At 45.1% G+C, this 24,652-nt stretch overlaps 2 protein-coding genes across 3 annotated transcripts; one reads left to right on the top strand and one right to left on the bottom strand.

Annotated features, from left to right (window-relative positions):
* Positions 1–357: 357 nt before the first annotated feature.
* Positions 358–21,878, top strand: RNF10 (ring finger protein 10). The gene is made up of 17 exons (XM_064466619.1): positions 358–928; positions 6,602–6,804; positions 7,764–7,963; positions 8,997–9,087; positions 10,125–10,309; positions 10,389–10,525; positions 12,033–12,193; positions 12,781–12,909; positions 13,066–13,324; positions 13,510–13,643; positions 14,725–14,842; positions 15,181–15,282; positions 15,769–15,903; positions 16,720–16,817; positions 17,045–17,105; positions 17,264–17,422; positions 18,325–21,878. Exons 1-17 carry the CDS (start codon positions 766–768, stop codon positions 18,399–18,401), a joined length of 2,412 nt encoding a protein of 803 aa, XP_064322689.1. The 5' UTR covers positions 358–765; the 3' UTR covers positions 18,402–21,878.
* POP5 (POP5 homolog, ribonuclease P/MRP subunit) lies at positions 21,080–22,749 on the bottom strand. 2 transcript variants are annotated; one of them, XM_064466620.1, is made up of 5 exons: positions 22,595–22,742; positions 22,383–22,525; positions 22,123–22,272; positions 21,518–21,601; positions 21,080–21,342 (listed from the first exon to the last, which is right to left on the bottom strand). In XM_064466620.1, the coding sequence occupies exons 1-5, from the start codon at positions 22,612–22,614 to the stop codon at positions 21,239–21,241; spliced, it is 501 nt and encodes a 166-aa protein (XP_064322690.1). In that variant the 5' UTR covers positions 22,615–22,742; the 3' UTR covers positions 21,080–21,238. The 2 variants fall into 2 exon arrangements, with proteins under 2 accessions (XP_064322690.1, XP_064322691.1); XM_064466621.1 differs by lacking the exon at positions 21,518–21,601 and having other exon boundaries at positions 22,595–22,749.
* Between the last annotated feature and the right edge of the window lie 1,903 nt (positions 22,750–24,652).

The raw sequence follows: 24,652 nt of genomic DNA, 5'->3' as shown, positions 1-24,652 counted from the left end.
CTTCGTTGGCCATATTCTGAGGCGTTTTGTCTGCCGCTTCCCCCCCCCCCCGGTGTTTGGCTGGATGTACTGCCCCGCAGCCCCAGCCCGTTCTTTCTCTGCCGCTGCCTCTTGGAGCACCGCTGTGGAGAATAAAGGCGAAGCCCTGTCCCGGCCGCCGGGTCGTTATTTCTGGCGGGTCCGTGGCCCGGCGGCGGCGCAGGGCGGGTGAGGCAGTCCGGGGCCGGCCGCCGAGGAGCGCTGCCGGGCCGGGGCCTGCGGCAGCCCGGGGAAGGCGGGCGGTGGCCGAGGCCCGTCCCGCGGGAACTACATCTCCCGGCGTGCTCGGCGGCGGCCGGGGCCTGCGGCGCCGGCGGGTCCGTCCGGGAACGGCTCCATCCGGGTCCCGGCCACTGCTGCGGGCGCCTCGTCGCCATTACGGGGCAGCGGCGGCCGAGCCGGGGCCGGGGCGGCGCCGAGGAGCCGGTGGGTGCCTGGGTGGCGCCGACCACTCGGGCGGCAGGCAGCGCCAGGCCCCGCGGGGCTCCCTGAGCGGTTCCCTCCCTCCCTCGCCCGGAGCCCCGCAGGCCCGGCCCGGCCTCTCGCGGCCCTCCCCGGTTCGAGCAGAGCAGCGAGAAGATGTCGCCATGAAGGAGGCCGAGTCCGCCCTGCGCCGCCCCCGCCGGTCGCCCCCGCGGGCCATGAGCCTGGGCCCCCGCCGGCCCCGCCAGCGCCCGTCGTGCCCCCCCGCCCAGGGCCGCCCCTCGCCCGCCGGGGCGCCCGTTGATGCTGCAGAGCCCGCCCGGCGCCACCCCCTCCTCAGCCTCCGCCATGGACAAGAGCAGCCCCTGCGGCTCCGGTACGCCCGGCTCCTCGGCCGGCAGCAAAGGGCAGCAGCCGCGATCCGCCTCGGCCGGGCCCGCCGCGGGGGAGTCTAAGCCCAAAGGCGGTAAGGGCCGGGGTGCGGGGGCCGTGGGGGTTTCAGGCTGTTAGCCGTGGCCCCGCGGGGTCCTGCTGGCAGGTCTGGAGCGGTGGGAGCTCGGGAGGGGGGGAACGGGGTGACCGTGAGGCCGCAGGGACCGCCGGCCTTGTGCCGGGGAGGGGGTTTTGGCAAAGCCCAGCTAGTCCTTGTCGGGGTGTTTGTCTCCCAGCTGGGCTTTAATAGGCTTCGTTTCAGGTCACTGCTTGTTTTTGCCTTTTTTTTCCCCTTCCTCTTCCGGCTTCGTTCCCTCTTTGGTGAGCCGTGGTTCCTGCTCTCCTTCTTTTAAGGATTAATGCTTTATCTCTATCAGCATTGTAGTAATCGGTCTGAGAGCTAAAGCTTTGGTTTTATAGTAAGAATACGTATTTGCTAGTGCTTATTAAGAGGAGCCCTAACTGTATTCTGTAGTTCAGTTGAGTGCACTTTTTACAACTTGCTTAAAGAGAGCTGGTATTGATACACAGCGTTGCCCTTACTGGCTGTATTTCAGTGACCTACTTTGGAGGAGTTCAGAATTAGTTACGTATTGTTTGCCCATCTGGCATTTAAACCAAAGTGTTACGCGTGGCATTGCAAACAGCTAGTCTTGCTGACATAGCAGCTCATGAGGAGCCATTACGGTTCCTGTCATCTATCTTTTCAAGGTAAGACCTGAGCCACCTCCAGTTCTCTAGAACTGTTTGGGAGCAGAGTGTTTCTGCCAACCTTGTATTTTTTTATTCCCAAAACATAGAAATGGGGCAGTAGTGATTAAAATTGGTGTTTTTAGTCCCGGAAGTACTTGTGAGAGCATCTACAGGTTGCTACAGTACCATTGCTCTGTTAATTTCCTTCCTCCTCAGTGGTTTGTTTCAACTCTATTACTTCAGGTCTCTGAGAAAGCAGCAATGTGTTCCAGAAGGTTAACAAAATGAGTATCTTGAAGGTGTTGACTACTTTTTGGACCTTTTAAATGCCTGTGGATCCCGCGTAACCAAGTATTATCTGATCTTCCCTGATCTGTAAGATCAGTATTAACTGATCTTACACAGGATAGACTGAAGTGAGTGACATGGGGGTTGGCTCGCCCACGGCTCTCCAGCTTGTGGTGTAACTGTGCAATTATAGTTAAGTTTTAACTTCAAATTCCAACACTTTTAAACACTCAGAACTTTTTAGGTAGTTATTCCTGGAAGAACTCCTAACTGACTTGCAAAGATTTTTGCATCAGCAACAGGATTTGATGTGAAGGTCGCCTTATCCCTAGGTACTATTGTTATTTTTTTGCTCCAATGGAGAGACTAACTTTCAATTAAAAAGAAAAAAAACAACTTTTTCAAGACCTCTTTTTTTAATAAACCAGAAGAAAATTATTGGCTTGACATAATTCCGCTTCGAAGATGGTTGTTTCTTAACTACAATGGAAGGCAAAAGGATGTGGAATGAGTTGCTTCCTTTACAGTGCATCAGAGGCCTGGCAAAATTAGAATGTCTTTTAGTAGGAGTAGATACATATTTGGGAATATCTTAATCGGAGGGTGCTGAAAACTAAAATGAGAAGATTGCCTTGGTGAGATTAGGGCAACCAACCACAGGATGAACCCAGAGGATGCAGCTGTGTTGAATGATGGCTATGTTTTGGTAGCTGTTGCGTGCAAGACGCTGGCATGACACCGCGTGGGATTTTTTTTTTCTTGAGTTCCTTACTGTTCTACATGTAGCTGAGGTGGTCCACCCTATTTCTCTCCTGTTTCAGGAAAGGTGTAGGAGGTATTCTGAAAATCTTTTGTCACACTTGAAGTGGAAAGCATTCTTGATGGACCACAGATTCTCCCCAAAATGCTGACCTTGTGTTGCATAAGTGACTTTTGCACCAATAGTCGCTGGTTTTGAGTCTAGTCAAGCTCTCGCCATTTAGATGCTTTTCAGTTATCTGCTGTGATCAAGTCCAGTGGAAGAAATGAGGAAGTGCACATTTGTGAAACCTTGCTGTAGCTTCTCCTTCTGTTTCTCTTGCAGCACAGCTTGAAACAGGCTAAATAGGATACTGTATGCTCTTGTACTTGTGGAAGTTGGATTGCAGCTATCTTTCAAACTTGGCCTTAAAAACTAAATTAAACTCAGAAGTTTCCAGCGGAAAAGTTTCTTTGGGTTATGTTAGTGCACCAACAGGAGTAACATCCCATTAGGATGGAATAAAGTAGCTACAGGAAAATAGGCTTGTTGGGTTTCTCTGCAATCCTTGAGACCTGATGGACAACATTAGTTCTCACAAATGTTCCTGGGCCTTATTGTTACTGTGTGGGCATGCCCAGCTGGGGTGTGTGGCTGTTCAGTCACCCCTTGCTCACTAGGATGTTTGCCTTAGCAGCGGCAGCAGCAATAGCTTCAGTGTGTTTTCATGAAATCACCCTGAGGCGTAAGTGTGATCCACCACCCAAACCCCTTATGCAATACGGTTGGCTTCAGTGTGGCTCAGCTGAAGAGGCAAACAAAGATAGAAGGAAACTGCAGCCCTCACCCTTATAGAAAACCAGTACTGCAGCTCCAGGACCGAAGTGATCACCTAGAGCTGCTTTCAGTCCTGTGGACTTGATCTCCTCTCTCTGGATCTTTGGAGATAGAGGTCCTCTAACAGAACCTGGCATCCAGCAGGAGAAACCACAGATGTCAGTGTCAGGGCTTGCTCTGAAAGGCAAGAACAGCTTTGTTGCTAGTTCTATAAAATTATGTAGACAGTATTTTTTATAAGTCTGTGTCCTCTTGGAGCATGTATTTATGTACATGTAGATGTATTTATTGTAGGTTAGATCTCATGAGAATGGCCAAAGGGACTACCTGAGGCCCTGAGTGAAAAGTACGTACCTCATGAGCACCATTGCTCATTCCTAATTTGCCATGAAAAGAAGGAAAAAAGAAACCCCTGAATCTAAACCTATGCTACCTAAAACTGGGACCTAACAAGAGCTGATAGCAGCGAGAATCTTCTGCTTTTCTCTCTGCATGAGTGCAGATAGCCCTGCACTGCTGTGCTCTTCATGGGAATGCAAGGAGGGGTGATACAAAGCAGAGAGCTCTGACATGTCACATGCTGGAAAGGTTGGAAGGAACAGCGTTGCTTAGATTTGGTGGGGCGGAAGTGTTCCGGTTTAGAAATGCATGCTCCAGACTCTTGGCTGTCTCTTGACGGATTTCATTACTACTCTGATGAACCAGAATCCCCATGAGGATAATTATTCTGGGAGGGGAAACTTCCAGTCAGTAAAATCAGGTTTGAAGCATTGTTGGACTGCCATGTAAGGTCCTTCCTCAAAAAGGCACGGGCGGAGAGGACTTTGCTATAGAACGTGAGAGTCATTATAGTGACTCCCAAAGGCTCTAGGAGTTGGTCTGGAAGGACCTGTAGTATGACAGGAATGTGTGTAAACCAGCTGACTGACAAATTTGATGGTGACTAACTTGATTAAAACTATAAGTGGTAGGAAATTCTTCTGTCAGCTGCAGGTGCAAGCTGTTCCTGGTTCCTGGGCCTTATAAGGACCCACTTTAGACTGAACTACTCCTCTTCAGTTGTTTCTTTTTCCCAGTGGATGATTGCCAAGAGACTGCAAAGTTGCTACAGACACAATAGGCGTGTGCCCCTCTAGCACGTTCACTGAAATTGCAGGTTTAAGAGGGTGGTTGAGCTCTAAACTGACAAGCTCTGCTTCTGAATAACTGAAATAGCTGTCCAAACCTTTTCAAAATTACTTCATTTTTTACCAGAGACTCAGAGGTGTTGATTATAGTCTCTTCCCTACAAACACTCTCAAAAAGGTCTATCTAAATAATCGTTCAGCCAGACCTGGTTACACCCTCAGTACTTGGTAGCTTCTGGTGTGTTTTTTTCCTGATAACGCTCAACCCATGTCTTTTTAGCCTGACATGCATTATAGCACTGCAAGCTATGCAAGTGTGTGTTTGAGTTACATGTCTGTGGTTCTGATGGAGTTGGTTTAATTTTGAATTAAAGGATCAGGCTTTTGAATAGCAGAGTAGATGACCAGTTCTGGTGATGAAATTTGTCTGCAAAATGGCTCTGTCACATCGTGTGAAATTAACGTTAGTGTCCTTTTACTTACAGCTGTAGTTGCAGGCAAAGACTGGTCTGCCATGTGCAAGAAACAGCAGGCCACCACAAAACCCAGTCAAGGCACTTCTGTTACTTACTCCTAAGAAGTTGCATCCTCAGTAATGTACAGAAACACACAGACCTTCCAGTCAACTGTCCCCCTCTTTTGAGGGGTGCAGGTGGGAGAGAAATCTAAAAGCAACAAAAAAGTGAGACTTCATATGAATAATCCCATACCAGTTGTTTTAAATGCTCAGGTAGATTGGAAGTGGTGCCAGGGAAGGGGAAAGGTGGAGGCACTGGTAATGAAAACTACCCATATGAGAAACACAATCCTGCATCACAGTGGCATGTTTGCCTGCTGCACAGGATTTATATCAAGGTGTGGGGAGGACTATGAAGTGGGAAAAGGGAAACCAGTAGTCTTTTATAATGTGGATCTAGATATTGTATGAGGTGTTACTGTTTGTGTAACGCTTACTGAGTATCCAGGGTGACTTTGGGGCTGGCTGGTGTGGATAGATGTCTCACAGGGCCTGTGGAGTTTTGCTTCCAAGCTCATAAACATACCTCTTCTACAAATAAAACTTAGGGCAGTTGGTGGAAATGCTAGGTTAAGTGGCAGATCAGCAGTCAGTTGTGTCCTTGGGGCAACTCTGATCTTGTGTTAAGACTATTAGAAATAGCTTCATAGTATTAGTTTCCTGTTCTAGTGGTCTAATGAAGCAGCTGTTTAGACGCAGGCTCTCAAGAGCCTGACTGATTTTTCTACTTTTGTGAGCTTTATTCCTGCAGTGTTCTGCATTGTGTTTCACCACTGTGTCCTGTGTTAGGGTCAGTGGTGCACTCAGCATGCTTTTGGGCAAACAGTTCTTGTTGCATAGTTCTGGTGGACTTAGTACTTAGATGTTAGGTATGTGCCCTGCAAGGCCAAAGCATTGGGTTCGTGCATCGAGACTGATTAGCATTTGTTGGCCTCGTGAAAGAAAAAAGGTTATTTTTAAAACAGAATTTGATCTGTTGGGTCCTTTAAGCATAGGGTGCAGAACTGAGTGACAACAGGCAATGGGGTCTTGCGAAGTGGGACGCTTCAAGAGAAATGCAGGCAGCCATATGTTTATATAAGGGAACAATATATAATAAATGGTGCATTTTCAGAAAATGGAATGAAAAATGAACTAGTTGTCAATTTTTGTAATGGGGCGTGAAGATGTGGTGTTGGTGTTTATTGCTTAACGTACCAGCCAACATGCTAATGTCTGGTGACGGCAGCTCCAAATCTGGGTAAAGAAAATTCAGCTATTCCAATAAAAGATAAAGCACAGCAAATACATACTTCTTTTATACTTTTTTACCAGTTCTTTGGGCAGCGATAGGAATGAAATGGTTTGGTTGCTGGGGGAATTTTATGTCCTGATAAACACCAGCCTTTTAACCAGGGCCTGAGGCAGTGGCTGAGATGAGCAGTCTCTGAGGCAAAGCTAGCTCAAGCGCGGTGCATGTGGACAGCTCTGAGGCTGCTGATCTGACTCTTCGTGTTTTTCTTTCAGATGGAAAGAATGCGAGTGGACCCAAACAGCGTTATAATCGTAAAAGAGAAACTTCATATTCAAGAAATGAGAACTTTTCCAGTCAGTCCCGTCGCTCCAATTCACAGAAAAGCAAAGCTTTTAACAAGATGCCCCCTCAAAGGGGAGGTAGTGGCGGAAGTGGCAAACTTTTTAGCTCTTGTAATGGTGGAAGACGAGATGAGGTGAGAATTGTAATGCCATGCCTCCAAGGCCTTCTTTCTTGGGACGCGAGGATCACTCTGACCTGCCTAGATAGGTCTTCTGTGTTCAGCTCCTGGGCTGGGAAGGGAAAGAGCAATAAGAGGTGCTATCATCGTTGAGATGCCAGAGTGAGTGTGAGCAGAACAACTTGGCAACAACAGAAGAGGAGTGCTCTCTGCTTTGAGAGACTTGCAATAAAAAATACCGTCTGAGGAATGGGTACCTAGACAGGCCATGTACATATCTCATGGAACAGAGGTCCTTCATGAAAATATCTAGTGATACAATTTCTAGCTTTTAAGTCTGAGGTGACGGTGTCTAACCAATTCAGTGTACAAATTTGCATGTAATAGTGGTATCGGCAAAGTAATCGTATTAGCCTTGGTGATGTCAAGATGGAGTAAAACCAGACAGGCTTTTATGCTGACATGGGTCTAAATATTGTAGACTATTCACAGGTTTTCATTGATACTCTGATTTTTCAGTTTTAGTGGATGAGCTCACTTAAATTGCTGACTCTGTCAAAACTTACTGCTGTCTCTGTTGAATTCTCATTCTTTGCTTCATTATATGAAAACTAACCAAAACAAGCACAACCTGTGCAAATGGTAATCAGACTTGTATTACTGGCTGTCTGAAAGAATATTGCCAGGATTCGAACAACTTTCTTCTGTTGTTAACCTTGAATACTATGTTTTGCCAGCTTTTACTTGTCCTTATGTGGGTTGTTTTTATGCTCTCCTCCTTTCGATCAGTGTGTGGTAAGACCACTCAGTTCTGACTTTCAGGTTCTCATGTTTGCAGAACTGAAATGGGAGAAGGTGAGTGAGTGGATGTTGCCTATTCTGTACGTAATCACTGATGGGACCTGGGTATCAACTTGTACTGGTGCTTTTCCAGTAAATTCTAGCAAGTTCTAACAAATGCTGTTGTCTCTTAGGTAGCAGAGGCTCAGCGGGCAGAGTTCAGCCCTGCCCAGTTCTCTGGTCCCAAGAAGATTAATCTGAACCACTTACTGAACTTCACTTTTGAACCCCGTGGCCAAGCAGGCCATTTTGATGGGAGTGGACATGGCAACTGGGGGAAAAGGAACAAGTGGGGACATAAGCCTTTCAACAAGGAGCTCTTCCTACAGGCCAAGTGAGTGGAAGACCAGCAGGGCTCTTAGACTTCTGCAGAGATACTGAGCTGTAAGGGATGATCAGCCAGGAAATTGTGTTTGACCTTCACTACTTGTATTGACTTTTCCAGGGTGAAGTTACCTCCCTATAGTGTTTTTAGTGGTAATGACTATAATTGAAAGGAATAAAAATATATCCAGTTGTTATCTTTACTTATTTACAAGGTATCTTATGGAGTGAGTCCTTGAGATACAAACCAATTAGTCTTCTGCTCTAATTTTCTAACATCACTCATGGAAGATGACACTTTGGGAAGACCTATGTAGTTCCCTTAGAGAAGATGGTTGCTTTTTAAAAAAAAAAATAGTATGTTGGGATGGTAGGGGTAGCAGTTGCTGGGTGAAAGCTATTCTGAATTTTTAAGTCCCAGAAGCAATTACTCATATGGGTCTTAGTTATTAAACTGCTAATGCTTTCATAGGCCCCTAGGTATGTATTATAACCCAAATGATGATCAGTATATTAATCCAGCAGCAGAAATGCTTTTGACTGGAAGTAATGGTTTCTTTCATTGGAATATGAAGTGTGTTCAAGACTTCCTCTATCTGATCGTGTTAAAGAGGATAAAAACTATTTTCAGCATTGATGCTTCTGATTTTTCTTTATTGTTTTGTGGCTTAGTATAGCAAAGTCTATTTGCAGGAACCCCAGTAGTTCTAGTTTTTGTGAGCATGTTTTTTCCACTTGTGGATTCCCTGTTTTTTAATAGATCGCCAATGGCGCTGGCTGTTTCTTACATGTTTCTGAAGAACCACTCTGTCTGGCTCAATCCGTAGTTAATATGACATGTTTTGTCTAAGTGAAATTAGATGCATCTGTATTCTGGAAATCTGGTTGTGACTCAGACTCCTCTGGTTTTTGTTGGTAGAGGTTATTGGCTGCATCCAGCATTTTACTGCTGGACAAAGAAGCTCAGAGAATCCTATAGGATAGTTCTCAAAGAATTTTTAGAAACAACTGAGTGGATCATCTGTCTTTTTGCCTTTCCCCAGCTGCCAGTTTGTTGTCTCTGAAGAACAGGACTACACAGTCCACTTTGCTGATCCAGATACCTTGGTCAACTGGGACTTTGTGGAGCAAGTGGTCAGTTGTGATGGGCTAGATATTTTTTTTCCCTTCTTATTATTAAGAAGCTCAACCTGTCTTTAACTGCCTCTCTATCTCTGTGATGTTACGTAAAACTCAGCTGTTTTTGAGTTGAGGCCTCTTCTGTCACTCCCACAATACTGGGAAAGATCTGTCATGGAATATATTATGAAATACTTTCATGACAGGAAAAGAGAAGTGCTAAAATCTATTAGGAAAATTAGCAGCTTCTTCTCGCTTTCGCAGATGGGAGCTCATCAAAAATAGTATCTGACATTCTGTAGACAGAGTCCTTGTGATCGAGATATTAACAGAAAACTTGGGCATGAGTCCATGGAAGAGGACGAGAGTGTAGAATTTTGAAGAATTATTCTGTGCATAGGTGGACCATCTTGCCTAGCAACAAAATGGAAAATCTCTTGAGAACCGTGGTCAGAACTTTGGGTTGCCTCAAGTAGAAACTTATTATCTGCCAAGACTAGTCTTGGTGTGTGGTGTAGCTGGAGAGGAGGTAGGCTTACTGTTACCTGATGCTACAAGAGAGCTGAAAAATCTAGGTGTTTGCTTGGCAGTTACATCTCTGCAACATACAGACGCTAACAAAGTGTCTGACTAAACTAGCATGCTCATGGAAATAGGTAAGTTCAGTCTTACAGTTAAACAGGGCTGCACAAGTCTGCTTGTGTAAGGGAGGTGGCAGAGCTCATTTGCTGTCTTCTCAGTGTCTGAATTCGGATGATGAAGATGCTGCCAACTCTTACAGATGATGAATACATGAGGGGAAACATGCAAAGAGTCACTTTTTAAAATGTAATTAGAGTAGAAATACCAGATGGATGGCTTTGAAGGTTATTCCATGTGTAGTCAGAAGGCATTACTTAGTTCAGTGTACTTAATTTCTTGGTAAATAAGCAGAACCTAAGGAGCTGGAAGATTAATATGTTAGAGTAGATCTTACAGGTGGCTTATTCTGTAGCACAGGAACTGATTTCCAAGTCTAAAACTTGTACTATTCTTCTCATGTGCCATTTCAGCGAATTTGTAGCCATGAAGTGCCCTCTTGCCCAATATGTCTGTACCCACCAACCGCAGCAAAGATCACCCGCTGTGGGCATATCTTTTGTTGGGCATGTATCCTTCACTATCTCTCCTTGAGTGAAAAGACCTGGCGTAAATGTCCTATTTGTTATGGCTCTGTTCACAAGAAGGATCTCAAGAGGTGAGACTTGATGTTTATTAAATGATGAATCTTTTTGAAATGTTATTTTTACCCTGCTAACCTCCTCCTTACATCGCAGTGTTGTTGCTATGGAAACACGTCAATATGCAATTGGCGATATCATTACAATGCAACTTATGAGAAGAGAGAAAGGTGTTTTGATAGCACTGCCCAAATCTCAGTGGATGAATGTGGTGCAGCCTGTTTACATCGGAGGTGAGTGTATCTGAGTACCGGTGGTTGGCATCCTGCTCCTAACTGTGACTAGGACTTGTGTAGAGAGGATTTACCATGGGAATGCCATGCTGTCAAATTAAAATAAACCAGACTACAAAGCATGGGTTTTAGCAGCTGAAAACCTCAATGACCACATAATAATAATAAGCTTTCTACCCACACTTTGGTTTTTGTAAGGCTTTAACTTGTGTGCTGTTTCCCTTCAAGTTACTGCACTGCAGGATCCTGCTTTCTCAGTCATTGGTATTAGTTTGATGTGTGTTTTGTATCATACAGTCATTGCTGTGACTCTTGCTGCTTTTGTGGCTTTTCAGTGTCCTTAACTTTTTTTTTTCTCCTGGCTCCTCTTTATAGAGCTTAGCAAAAATAACCATCCCTGTGTCTAAACTCTTTCAAGGATGTAACCTTCAACAAGGTTTTCATCATCTTGACTTATCAACTAAAAATCTGTGAATGATATGGGAAAATAATCAAAATTATTGCAAACCTATTCCAAACATCTGTTGCTTGACTTCTTCAGTTTTCTCCAGTCAAGTGATGTGACTAACACATCGTCATCTCATCTGTTAGTATCACAAAAATTTTGTGACTAAAGAAATAATTTTACTTAACATTGCCATTTTGTGGGCTGTCTTGGCTCACTTCATTTTGCAGTCACATTTGCGAAAGGCTGTGTTCGTTTAAGCTCTTTGTAAAAGTCAAGTCTCCTAATGCATGATGGGTATCCAGTATGCAGGGTGCGTGCTTACGTGTTTCTCAGTATTTGAAAGTATAAAGGACTTGAAATCTTTTCGTAAAACAAACAAAAAACCAAATATGGGATTGGAGATCATTCTAAACACAGGAAATTCAGCATGAACTTGGTGTTCTGTAGACAAGGTTGGACCCTTGGGGAGCAGTGAATATCGGGACAGTACTTGTATGTGATGCTATGGTTGCTGTGAAGTTTGTAGTTAAGATAACCTCTCTAGTAACAAAGAAGAGTACCTTTTGCTAAACTTGCAGTTCTTTAGCTTACTATTTCTGCTGTGCTCCTTGTAAAAACCTCATAATAATGTTTTGTACAGATTTTTAATACGTACAGGCTTATGAACTAGTTTGAGCCAAAAGAGAGGTCACTTTTGCAGAATGTTCCAGAAGTTTAGACTTGATTTTTTTTTTTTTGGACGTGTGGCAGCTGAGCGGGAAAGTGGCAGGTTGAAAGTGGCAGGTTGAAAGTGGCAGGTTGAAAGTGGCAGGTTGAAAGTGGCAGATACATTGCTGTGTGGGGAGGTGTGTGTAGCAGAGCAGGTATGTGGCACCAGCTTGTGTCATCAATGATATAATGGTAGTACGTGGAGTCTGTATCAAACTCTTGCGAAGTATTCTCCACCCTGGGGTGGATTAACTTACAAAATTGAGCAGTAACAAAACTTCAGAAGAAACAGCAGTCCAAACTGGTACCTCGACATGCGGATGTTAATGATTTTGTGCTCCTTCTGTTCAGATGACCAACACAGTCAGTATTCAAAGCTGCTTCTAGCATCCAGGGAGCAGGTCTTGCAGCAGGTGATTCTGGAGGAGAAAGCAGCATTACTAAAACAGTATGAGGAAGAAAAACACACCCCAGAGGCTTGCTTTATTGAGGCAGCTATCCAGGAACTGAAGGTGAGAACCTCTCTGGAGGCTTTTAGTAACTTTATTTTTAAGAGTGTGCTGAGTGCTGAGCATCTGTGTTCTGCTGCATAAGTGGTTGTTTGCAATTATTCTGGTCTCCATGATGTACATACTAGCAAGGTGGTGATGTTTGCTGCTAGAATAGCATTATAAAACTTGGAGGATGCTATAGCCTTTGGACCCCATGTGTCTGGGATGATGTTCAAGATAACAGAACAGAATGCTTTTTACTGAGTGGTATTCTTTCCATAAATGTAAAGGAGTTCTGCTTTCAAAGGAAGATGTGCTTCCTTTTCAGGTCTAGCAAATTCTGGGGTAACTTCTATTCTGGGGTAACTTCTATTGGGCAGTCATGAGTAAACCTGTAGAATATTCCTTTTCAAAGCCTTCATGTGTCTTACAGCGGGTGTGCTTTCCAGTAACAAGGAGAAGACCTCTCTTCAAGGGTCATTCTTTGTCACAGTTGAATTATAGAGCTATGAAAACTTGAAATACAGGATGAGGCTAAAAATAACTATGGTGATAGTCTCCTGGCTTTAATATGAAACTGAAACTTGTTCTCTTTGGATGACCTATAGGAGCGAGAAACAGCACTCTCTGCTGACCGGGATAAAAACAATGGCATTGCTGGAATCACTGCAGCTGTGGAAGAATTGGTCCTAGAAGGCTCCAAGGCTATGGAGTCTGCAGTTTCCCAAGAAAAAAAGGTGGGTGACAACTCTGCTCTGGCAGATCTTGTTAATACTTAGTTCTGCCACTTTACACTGCAGTGTGTGGTGAACTGGTGCCAAAGATTTTTGCAGAGACGATAATCTTTTGAAGGAGACAATGTGGTACTAACTGTATGCTCTCTGCTGTGATAGTGTGGTGTGGAATATCTCTCTGCATTTGATGAGGAGCTTGTGGAGCCTTGCTCTGATCTGGCAGGTTCCTTTTCACCTCCTGTGGAAGCAGAAGAGGCAGTGCTGGATGAAGAGGAAGTACCTGAGGTGGATGCTATAGGGGAATCTGATATGAACACTATAGAAGAACCAAATCCAGCTGAAACAAGCTGCCAAGAATCGAAAGATACAATTAGCTGTGGACATCTCAGCAACTCTCCTTTTTACTATTTCTATCAAGGTCAGTGCAATGAAATCCTGGAATTGTGGGGGCAGAGGTGCCCACTTTGGGATCCTTCTTGAGGTAGATGTTTGTCACTTTATTAGATGCAGCTAACCCACAGAAACTCAGCAAGGAGCTTTAATTTTATTACCGGAGAAAGTACCGAGGGGACAAAGAACAAATAATAATATCTTATCTTATAGCGGAGGATGGACAGTGCATGTATCTTCACCCTGTGAATGTTCGATGTCTTGTTCGTGAATATGGCAGCTTGGAGAAGAGTCCAGAGAAGATAACTGCAGCTGTAGTGGAGATAACTGGCTATTCGATGACAGAGGTAGATATTTTATCTTCTTATTAATTAAGGGCCTTGTTTTAGCAGATTGATCATTGTAGCTGACAGATGAGACTTGTTTCTCTTCGGTAATGAGAAGTGATAACTATGAATGGGTAGGCATGCTGATCTGTGAAGGGCATCCATGACAGGGGCAGTACCTTATGTTGCTTTTGATAAATAGGCTGCAGTCTAGCTTTTTTTTTCCTAGAAGGTAGAAGTTCTAGGAATAAGAGAATTGCAAGCTTAAGATGGGTTTGTTGTTAAAGTTCTCTTTAAAAAAAAGTAAATTGTTTTCTCATATAAGACAGTAGCTTATCATCTTTATCATCTTTCTCAACCTGAAGAAGTGTTCTGCCTTTGTGTTGAACAAACAGTTGTTCCTGAGCATCAAGGGTAGAGGCGGGATGTTATGAAAATAAAGGGGATGGAAAGAAACTTCAGTGTTTGAGATGGAGGGAGTGAAAGTGCTTAAGGGACTGAGGGTACTGGAGGAGGGAATGGGTCTTGAATTCCTTTACTTCGGATAAAGACAACTGTAAGAATTGGCATCTGCAGTAACAACTCTACATCACTCTTAATTCATCTTTAAGGAGGGATATGTTCAAGTGAGAATGGATGCAGAGGTAGTAGGGAATTGTTTTCAAGTTTTTCAGCTCTGCAAGGTAAAATACAGAACTCAGCTTGCTTCAGTCTAGCAAAGTGGCGGTTGTTGGTCCAAATAATTTAAGTGTAAAAGGCAGACTTGGTCCAGTGCAACAACAGTGTTGTTAGAAGACTAGTATTGTAGAATTTTAGTCCAGTGATCTGAGTGAGAAGGGAGGAATAACAAGAAAATCGGTAAGCGAGCTGGAGTAACTGTATCCAAATCCGATTATGATGTAGTTGGTGGAGATCTTGGAGCATTTGGTTCTGACCCAGGGCATCCTTCACGTGCTTGTATTTTATAACATGATTATTGTGCCATTGCTGCCATTTTTTTCCACTTGATTTGATGAATGGTTGGTGTTCCATCTCCATAAGCTTTTCATCACAATGGCAGCCTCTAGAACTTGTGATGATATATCTGCTCTTTTTTTATCAGGATATAAGACAGCGTCATCGCTACCTCTGTCACTTGCCCCTCACCTGTGAGTTCAGCATTTGTGAGCTGGCTCTGAAGCCACCTGTCATCTCTAAGGAGACTTTAGAGTTGTTTTCAGGTTGGTACTATCTTTGTAAGAGGCTCTGTCGTGTATCTGAAGGTGAAGTCGTTCTTATCCCTTAATGGCAGAAAAAAGAACATACATAGCAGCTTTATTCCTCTTGCACTGACTGTCTGATGACTACTAGACAGAACAACCCCAATTCACGGTTTTATAGACAACAGTTACACAAAGAATAAAAAAGCCTGACTGTTTGGAAGAGCATATGTTCTTGTTTGTAAGCATATTTTGGTACTCGTGTTATAACTGAGTAAGTTGTCTTCAAAGCTGGAGAAAACACTGCCAAAGTGTTGGTGTGGGTTTTTTTGATATCCAATGCTGTGCATTGCTCCTAGATGACCTTGAAAAGAGGAAACGTCTACGGCAGAAGAAGGCTCGTGATGAACGACGACGTGAACGCAGAATTGAGATAGAAGAAAACAAGAAACAGGGCAAATGTAAGCATAACTGGTGGATTTCCAGTCATTTTTAGCTGCTAAGCTGATTTCTTGAGCTATAGGATGAACTCTAAGGCCATTAGTTTGTAGTGTGTACTTAAAACAAGATAAGAAGATATTAGAAATAGCACCTGTAGAGTGAAAAATACAAGCTGTTTTAGTCAGGATGTTAAATGGTGTTATGCAATTGCTGCATACTCGTACATTATGGGAGAGACAGGAGGCATTGAAGGGTGCAGCTATCTCAATGGTGTATATAGCTCTCAGGATTCTTAATATATATTTTTATAGTAATCACAATACAGAGTGAAAAAGGAAAAAAAATGCCTAGGAACTGCTTCATTCCAGCAGCAGGGCTTGTACTCGTCTCTAAAATAGAGGGTGGAAAGAAAATTGAGTTGGCACCTCCTAGACTCCTGAAACAACTTGCATATTGACAGTCCTCCCCCACATTGTGTAGTGCTTTAATTTAAATCCTCTTTCTAGATCCAGAGGTCCATATTGCTTTAGAGAATCTGCAGCAGTTCCCTGCTTTTACCTCTTGCCCTGGAGAAACTACCAGCATTGATCATCAGAGCTTCTGTCTGTCTCCTCTTGGCAGGAGCCCTGTGTTTCAGACAGGTAAGCATCTGGAAAAACACATCACATCTAGCTCTTGATTATCTACTACTCAGGTCATCATGCTAAACTTTCTTAATACTGATCAGAGACTGTGTCTCTCCTAGATTGCTTATGAGATCATACAGAAAAGGCTGACACAGTTAAGAAACATTCTGGTGTCTTTGTCTGCTTTTTTACTGCCACAACTTCAGTGACAATATGAGATCTGCACTGTAGTTACCCCATCTTTTAAATCTTTGTTGAGGCAGAAGAAAAGAAAGGAAAAAAAATCCCCCCAAAGAGAAGAACAGTGTGTATGGCAGGAAAACACTACTGGCATTTTTTCTTTCTACCCTCTCCATCTTCCCCACCACATTATACTAAAATAAAACATAGTTGATGAGCACTCAGTTAGGTGGTTGTCCAGTGATGCTTTACCAAATGTTTTATCTTAAATAGACTCTCATTTTCTCTTTTATTTTGAGAAAAACATTTAAAAACAAACCAAACCGAACCCTGCGCAGTATCCCAAAATAAGAAAGAAAACAAAAACAAAAAACCACCAAAACCACCACCCCACCCCACCCCCCACCCCCCCCCCCCCCCAAAAAAAAAAAAAAACCAAAACCCCCCACCCAAACATAGATCTCTCTTAAATAAAAAGATTGAGGAAGTTTGAGAGGTCCCACTGCATGACTGGTGGATAGAACTGATGAGACAAAAATGGGTAATTACATAAGAGAATAAAACTTTATTTCTGTTTCATTCTGATAAGCAGTGTAATGAGTGCCTTTGCCAAATACAACTGGCTTTAATTATCTGCCACTTTCTCTGTAGAGTCTATTCCAACTCCACTGTCACCTGCTGCCAGCCAGGTCAGCCCATTGCTCTGTGGGAGTTTAGAAGAAGAGTCTCCCTTCCCTTCCTTTGCCCAGGTAAGCCATGTAGCAGAGTAAGTCGTGTAAGAATTACTCGTGTCTTAGTTGGGATTTAGTCTCAGAACACCGTTGCTTCCCCCACAAAGCCAACATGAGACAATCTTGCAGAGACAACAGGCGGTTCAAGTGCTTGAAGGGGTTTCTAGATTCTCTTGCCACTTAGGGGATATGCAGGATTGTTCTAGTACGTGGGATTTAATAATATCTTACAACTTTTTTGATAGATGTTAAGAGTTGGAAAGGCAAAACCAGAAACATGGCCCAAACCTGCTCCAAAGACAAGAGGTAAGAAAATTTGGTATTACTACTTCAGGTTCTTTACCATGCATTTAAATCTAAGAAATCTTGTAACTTCACAAGAAACACCTGGAGTGTGGAGGAGCATTTGCACTCTGAAAGTTTTATACAGCCTTCTGCCTCTCAAGGCCGATCTCTTTTTTCAGATGAGAATACCCTGGCACCCCCTGTGCCAGCAGATAGCGATGGAGAAAGTGACAGCTCTGACCGCATACCTGTGCCCAGCTTCCAGAATTCCTTCAGCCAAGCTATTGAGGCGGCCCTCCTGAAACTGGACAAACCGTCCACAGCTGATCACTTATCAGGTAAAAGGCGGGGAGGAAGGCATGAAAAAGTTCTGAAGTGAAAGATTTCCCCTTCTTCCTCTGGGAGAAGTGAGAGCAGCAATTTTGGGGATCAAAAATTGGCTGCAGAACAGTACCGCAAATTGTCAAGTTGTGGTTTCTGAACAGCTTGACTAGAGCTTCTATTAGCTGCAAGCAGCTCTCCTAGTGGGAGCTGAGATGATCTCCAGCTAGCAAAGAATCCTGTTAGGACAAAGATGGCTTCTGACAGTCACGTTTGCTGTGTCTCTACTGAAAGCTTAAATTAAGTTCATCTCAAGGAAGTTCAGGTTATGCACTTTTAAACTAAAAATACCTGAGCTGCTGAACTACCACTTCACTTTGGCCAAAATGTCAAGGTAACTGCTGGCTGAAATTTCAAATCAGGGAGTCTGAAACCAATTGAGATGAACTTAAATCTCCAAGGCTGGTGCTGACTGATAAAACTCATTTATAGTGCTCAGTTCTGATGTTTAGCTTTGGCTCATGTTTGGAGACCGAACTGAATGATGGGGAGAGTTGGACAGGAGGGCCTGGGAGTTTCAGTGAAATTGGATGATCTGCTCCAATAGTAGTGGTTTTTGGACATGGATGAAAGTGATACTTGTCTGAAAGGCAAACTGCTGTACGCTTGCAGTCTGCTGTTGCAGCAGCAACTTTAGAATCAGTTAGGCATGTTTATAGGAGTGTTTTAGGTGTGATGGTGTCTTCCTTAGTTTGCAGTTAATTTTTTTTTTTAAATTAAAGTACCTGGTGCTCAGAGAGTTGATAGGAAGTGTCACAGACTTGTAGAAGTCATTTAGGCTAGGGAAGACCATTTATTATTTCTGTGTGATGTTCCTGTTCCATGAGAAGAATTACAGTATCATTTCAATTCTTCACAGAGGAAAAGGGAGGCAAGAAAAGAAAGAAACAGAAGCAGAAGCTATTGTTCAGCACCTCTGTTGTTCACACAAAGTGATTCTGCTATTCAAGAGAAGTTTCCCCTCCTGGTTTTCTTTTCATTTTGCTTTGTTTTGCTGCTATAGTTTAAGTATTTAAATTTGAACAGACTAAACTGGCATTTCCAGGGCTTCTAGGGAGTTCAGGAGGAAACCATGACCATATATGTTGAAGTAACATCTTTTGATGGCAACTGCTTAATCAATTATACTGAAACAAAGTTTTGAAAGAAACAACCCATAGACAAATCAGCCAAGGCTTCTAGTTTGTGCCAAGTTGATTCTTTTGGCCTAATAAACAGTATGAAAGTCTTTACAGCTGTGTGGCACTGCCAGAATACTGAAATATTATCTAAGTGAAGAGGCAGAGAGCCTTTATTTTCCTGGAAGTATTCATGGGCAGAAGTCCATCTGACTGGGACAGTAGTGCTGTTTCAGTAAAGCTGTGAAACTGCTCTCTTGAGAAACTGGTTTCCACTGCACTGGAAATGGGCAAAAGAGCTTCCTGGCTTTAGCTTTAGCTGCTGTGTCTGTTCTCTTTCTAAAGAGCAAGAATTCCTCCTGTTCTCCTGGCTTGGAAAGATTTAAATCTGAGGTGAGTGTAAAGCAGAACTTGGCTACTTGGTTTTGAAGTGACTCTTGATGAATTTGTGTATTTCAAAATGCGTACTGGCACTAGTGGTAGAAGGAACCTCCTGGCTTTCTCAGTTGTTCAACTCTGTTTTGTGTGGGTGGGTGAGGCTGCTCATTTTTTTTTTTTTTTTTGCCAATCACGGGCTACACATTCTTTGTAACCTGGTCATTTAGAATAAACACTCCACCCTAGGGCTCTTGGTAACTACCTGAACGACGTTTTGATACTGGCTGCTCTTGAATGGGAAGAACAACTGATAGCTGGAGTCTGTCAATAACTTTTATCCCACTGCAAGAAACTGGGGTCTCTTGTACCGGGATAAGGGCCTGAATCTGCTTGGTTCTGGGAAATAAGTTGATCTGCCCTAAGCACCTCGGGCTATAAACATGCCTCTTCTGGATCCCTCCCTGCTCTTTTTTGAGTGGTCACATTCTGCACTGCTTGTGGTTTGAGTTTTTGGTTTGAGTTAAGTGGTGTGGATTTTGTTGAATAAAATAGGTGTTATGTACCAGTCAAGGCCAACAGTTGCAATAAATCATATGCACGCACAGAGTACTGCGCACTTCCTGAGCTAAGTGAACTGTCACATCCATGTGGAGCACAATACCACTTAGCTGCAGAGATTCACCTTGGACCTTCCTGCTGCCAGATTTCATGCCAGGGAGCTGATACAGAGTATCACCTAACTTACAGCACCAGACGGACAGGTGTCTTCTGTTACCTTCAGCCCCACTTGCACCAGTGGTCTGCCTGCATTTGCACAGGCTTTAAAAAAGCTGATGTGCTCTCTCCCTCTGACACTGTGACTGATCCCAGCAAGGAAGCGATGTTTTGAGACTCCTGAAGTCAGGTATTGTAACACCACTGGTAAAGTCATTGCTTGTGTCCATATTTTAAAAAGTTTGTCAATTCATTGATGCTTGATTTCAAAGCAGTAGGCCCCATATTATTCAAGTACTTCCTGAGGCACTTAAGCGTGCGTACAGGCAAAGCTAGTACTAAAGAGTATACTTCACAAAACTGTATGCATCTGTAAACTAGCAAGAAGCAGGAGAGGGGGGATGTAAAGATTATTTCAACTGCTACAGGAGGATAAGAGGAAACACTTGCAAAACATTCTTCGAAAGCAGCTTGATGTCATGCTTGGTCACAATTAACTACACTCGATGGAAGGACAGTCCAGCTTGCCAAGGGAGTGCAAAGGAACTAGGACAAGATGCCCAAAAGTGGTAACACATCTTGCTGTTAATGCTTTACATGCACACTGGAAAATTTTGGTGAGGGTAGAGAAAGCAACTAAGTTAAAGACGCGAGTAAGCAGTTAACTGTGTACACAGTATTATTGTTTCCTATTTGTAACAGTCATTTTAAGCCATGGAATGGGAGTAACTACTTAATGCCTAACCAGCATCTGTTGTGTTCTACTATCTCTATGCATTTATAGTCACACTTTTACTTTCCACTGGGAAGAGAGACAGAATAGCTGGAGTGGGTGTAACTCACCTCCACGTTTCACAGGCACTAGAACAAGTAAGGGAAGCGATGTGGGCAAGGAAGGCTGTCCCTTCTGCAGGGGCAGGCTCCACGGGAGAGCATCTCTAAGTTGTATCTTGTTTTTCTGTGGATTCAAGAGGTAATACCAGCAATGCTACTTTCCTCTAACTGATTGGTGTAAGCTTAATAAATATCTAAGCAGTACTTGTACCTATGAGTTTTATAATGGGTCGGACGGAGCGGAGCCTTACAGCTCTACCTTGCATTCCCTGTAATCTCTGCTCCTGTGTACACAACTGGTACTTCTGTGACTTGGAACAACGGATAACCCTATGGATAACAGGCACGCTTGAAGATAAGGTAAAAACCAGTAAGATCTTAATGCTTTTTCTGTACTGAAAAAGAATAAACTACATTCCTTGTCCTTGCCAACTGCCTGAAGCCCACTTCTACCTCAGCACGAAGCTCACACTGAGCTGCTGCACTCCTTAGGAGTGTGGGTGGTTTTGACTCCTGGAGTAAAACAGGCAAGTAACCTACTTAAGTAAAACCGTGTATTTTTTCTAAAAAAAAAAAAATAAATTTATTTAAGAACACTTGGAACAGGGGAATGAAGTCTAAATATGAACAGATGCTTTTTCTGTCCCCTGCTTTGCTTAACACTGAAGAGAACTGGTACCATCTTGATTACACAAGTATGGGACAGAGGTGAACAGTAACTAGTAACATTCAGTCTGTCTCTGTGCCATCATCATCTTCCTCATCTCCGCTGTAAGACTGCTCTTCTGTAATGGAACAGCTCAGCAGTGACTTCTGTATACACAGTCTTTCCTCTGCAATAAAGAGAGCAACAGAGGGTCATTACTTGATCTCTTCACATGCGCTGGAATATCCTCAACGAAAGAAAGGAACATTTCTTGGTTCAAGAATTCAGAAATAGCCCAGCATATCCTACAACACCCCCAGGAACTGAGGCTGCATTTTAGGAAAGCAGCTGGAGGAACTCACCTTCATTTGTACAGTTTTGCAACAACATCAGCAGCTGTCTTCTATTATACTGAATTAGAAATTTTTGGCATGTTCTTATGGTACCTGTAGGAGTCACAAGAACAATGTGTAACAATCTGCAAAACCAAGTGTTTCAGAGCTGCCAGTACATCTGAAGATCACTGTATCAAGTGACAAATGCCCCAGGCAACAACTTGATTAATGCAAGCACTAAGAAGTGGCTGAGGTTAAGTGGTGGAATAATAATTTCTAACATGTGCCTATTCTGTGCCCACAGCGTTTAATTTGCAGGACAGGGATGACACTATATTTTGAAAATATGGTATTATAAAAAAATTGTAATATAGTATTTGCTGCTCTGGTTTTGTGTCGAATGTAATGAAGGCTCAAGCAAAATTAATGAGGGTCTCGACAAAGAGCTGCTGGTGCCTGTTTCTTATTTAGATCCGCTAGAAGCTAAGTTAGTGATGCGTAAGATGGGTCTGTCACAACCATGGCGGCGTGAAGGGGTTATCCCATTTCAGCAGCCCTGGAAGGTAAGATTAAGTAAGCCCCAGGGCTGCGCAGAGGGCGCCGGAGCGGCCGCGGCTCGGGCAGTGGCTGACCTCCGACGTGCAAGGTGTTGAGGAAGCAGGGGTAGCGCTGGTTGCGGCTCTCCAGCTGCCTCACGAAGGGGAGCGCGGAGCAGAGCAGCCTGCAGGCGTCCTTGCGGCACCGCAGCAGCACCGTCCCGGTGTAGGCGTTCAGGTACTTCACTGCGGGGAGGGGCACACACGCACCGGTGAGCCCGGCCCCCGCGTCCCGGCCCTTCCCAGCGGAGCCCCCGGTCACCCCGGGGAGGCGCGGGCAGCGCGTCCCGCCGCACCTGTGAAGGAGATGGCGCAGCAGGCCAGGCCGTAGTCCCCGTGCACCCGCCCGATGGCCTCCCTGACGGCGAGGCCCACCGCGCGGTCCTCGATGCACTGCCGGCACCGCGGGTCCTCCGAGACCACCTCACACAGCACGTACCTGCGAGAGAGCGCGGCGTCAACGGGACGGGCCAGGGACGGAGACCGCCGGCGGCGCCTCCCGACTCACCTGTTCTTGAAGCGAACCATGGCGGCGGCGGCGGGCGGTCCGGACAGACGTTGCGAGTAACCAATGGGCGACGTGTCTCCGCGCGCTGCAGCCAGTCGTCGTCGGGCGGGGACAGAGGAAGGACGTCCCGGCTCCGACCGCCGGCGTGGTCCCACCTTCCTTCACAGGCCGGCTGCGGAGCGTGCGCATGCGCGCTACTCCGTCGCCACCGCCTTTCCGCCCCCTCCGTGCGGGGGCGCGCGCGGCCGGCGGCGTGAGGGGTCGGCGGCCCGCCGGGTTTTGCCGCCGGTGGGTTCATTTTGTCTGGGCCCTTTTGCCCTTGTTGCTTCGGCCCACCTCGGCTAAGCCCGCTTTGTCTAGTCCCGAGAGGTCTAAACGATGGAGACGGCGCGTCCCGTGCTCGCGCCCCCGCTCCGTCCGATAGGAGAGGCGGGAAGGTCCTGAGGGGAGGGCGAGGGTGGACCCGGCGCCTCAGTCACCCTCTCCGGTGGCGGGGCCGCCATCCGTCCTGCGGGGCTGAGATTTTGAGCAGTGTCCAGTGCCCCCCACCCTGCTCCTGGAAGGGCTGTGCCATTGCTGCCCCACAAAACCCCCTTCCAGCATTTACAGCTCCTCAAGCTCTGGGTGTGGGGTGCTCTGGGGTATGTGCTAACCGTCTAACAAATGAGAACAGCTGAGAAAATGGCAGAACAGCTACTTAAAATTAGGTCCGTAGCGGTTTTCAAAGCTGTGATGTCTGACATGATCGGAGGAAGCAGGGAGTGCTCTCTGAAAAGATCTGGTGCCAGAAGAAACTGGGGGGAGAGGAAGGTGGAGGTAAGGGAGAAGACATAGGGTGGGCACCCGAATGTGAGGTGGGAGAAGGAGCCAGTTAGGGTGGCACAGAAGTTGCAGGAGCAGCACCTGCGCTGAGGTCCCTGGAGCCAAGTCACGTGGCAGTGCTGAGGCACTATAAATTAAGAGGGAACTCATTGCTTATTCAGAGTGGAAACATCTTCTTTAATGACCTTAATTCTAGACAAAGAAAACAATGATAAACCCAGTGGAAATCCTGGGTGACAAACTTCTGCCCTCTGAAATAGATGCCTGTTCTGCTGCTCCCTCCCTTTCTCTATTCTTCTGTCCTTCGCCTGTGATCACATTTTTTGAGTCATGTTTTTCTGAGAACTGCAGAATATGAGTTGCCTAGGAGAAAAAAGCACAAAGTCCAGTTGAGACTTGCCAGGAGACCGTTTTGTTTGCACCATGACCAAAGGGACTGCGGGAAGATGCAGATAGAAGCATTTTCTCAATGAGAGAGACTGTGTTGTGCTGATCTTTGCCATATTGCTTTGTGGCTTAATATCCAGACTCGGATCTAGCTGTCATCTGTTCCACTTGTCAATACAACGAGCTCCTAGGTGATAAGCTATTCTCACATTTCTGAATGATATCAAAGCCCATGAAGATTCCCATGCATTTTCTTTGTGGAGTGAGGTCCCAGCTTAGCTTTCCAGTGTGCCTGCCAAGGTATATTTGCTTGCTGCCCCTGTCTTTCTGGTGGCACCCCCCATCTTGCCTTCTGACTGGGCTGGGGTTGTCCTGGGCTGCTTGGGTTGTTTTCATCCGTGCTCTGCCTCATTTCCTCCGCTTTGCAGAGGCAGGGCTGGGTCTCTGACAAGCAGACCATGTGGGTGCACTCTACCCTGTAATCCAATAGGACATGTGCACTGTGCGTGCTACAGGCTGGGCCTTATGTGTAGCGAAGGCCTCTGTTTTCCATCCGGAAGGCTGATTAGGAGAGACATGGTGCAAAGAGAGAGCAGTGTTGTGAGAGAGCCCTGTCCTGCTTCATTTCATGTGGGATGTTGCCTTTAGTTCCCTGTTGTTGGTTTGGAGGATGCACAGAGCAGCCCTGAGCCACCCCAGCTCCCTGTGCAGTCACTGCCTGTGTTAGTACAAGCCGTGTGAGTCCGGTCAGGCATCGTGGTGTGCTGAGCTGACAGCACAGGACTAAAAGGTTACAACATCTTCACATTTGTTTTTCCCACCTCCTCACTCCCATCCTCTGCCAGCTTT

The sequence above is a fragment of the Phalacrocorax carbo genome, chromosome 15 (assembly GCF_963921805.1).
Source record: "Phalacrocorax carbo chromosome 15, bPhaCar2.1, whole genome shotgun sequence".
NCBI classification, from domain to species: domain Eukaryota; kingdom Metazoa; phylum Chordata; class Aves; order Suliformes; family Phalacrocoracidae; genus Phalacrocorax; species Phalacrocorax carbo.
Note: the sequence above shows the minus strand (reverse complement) of the source record. Positions and strands in the feature narration are given on the sequence as shown.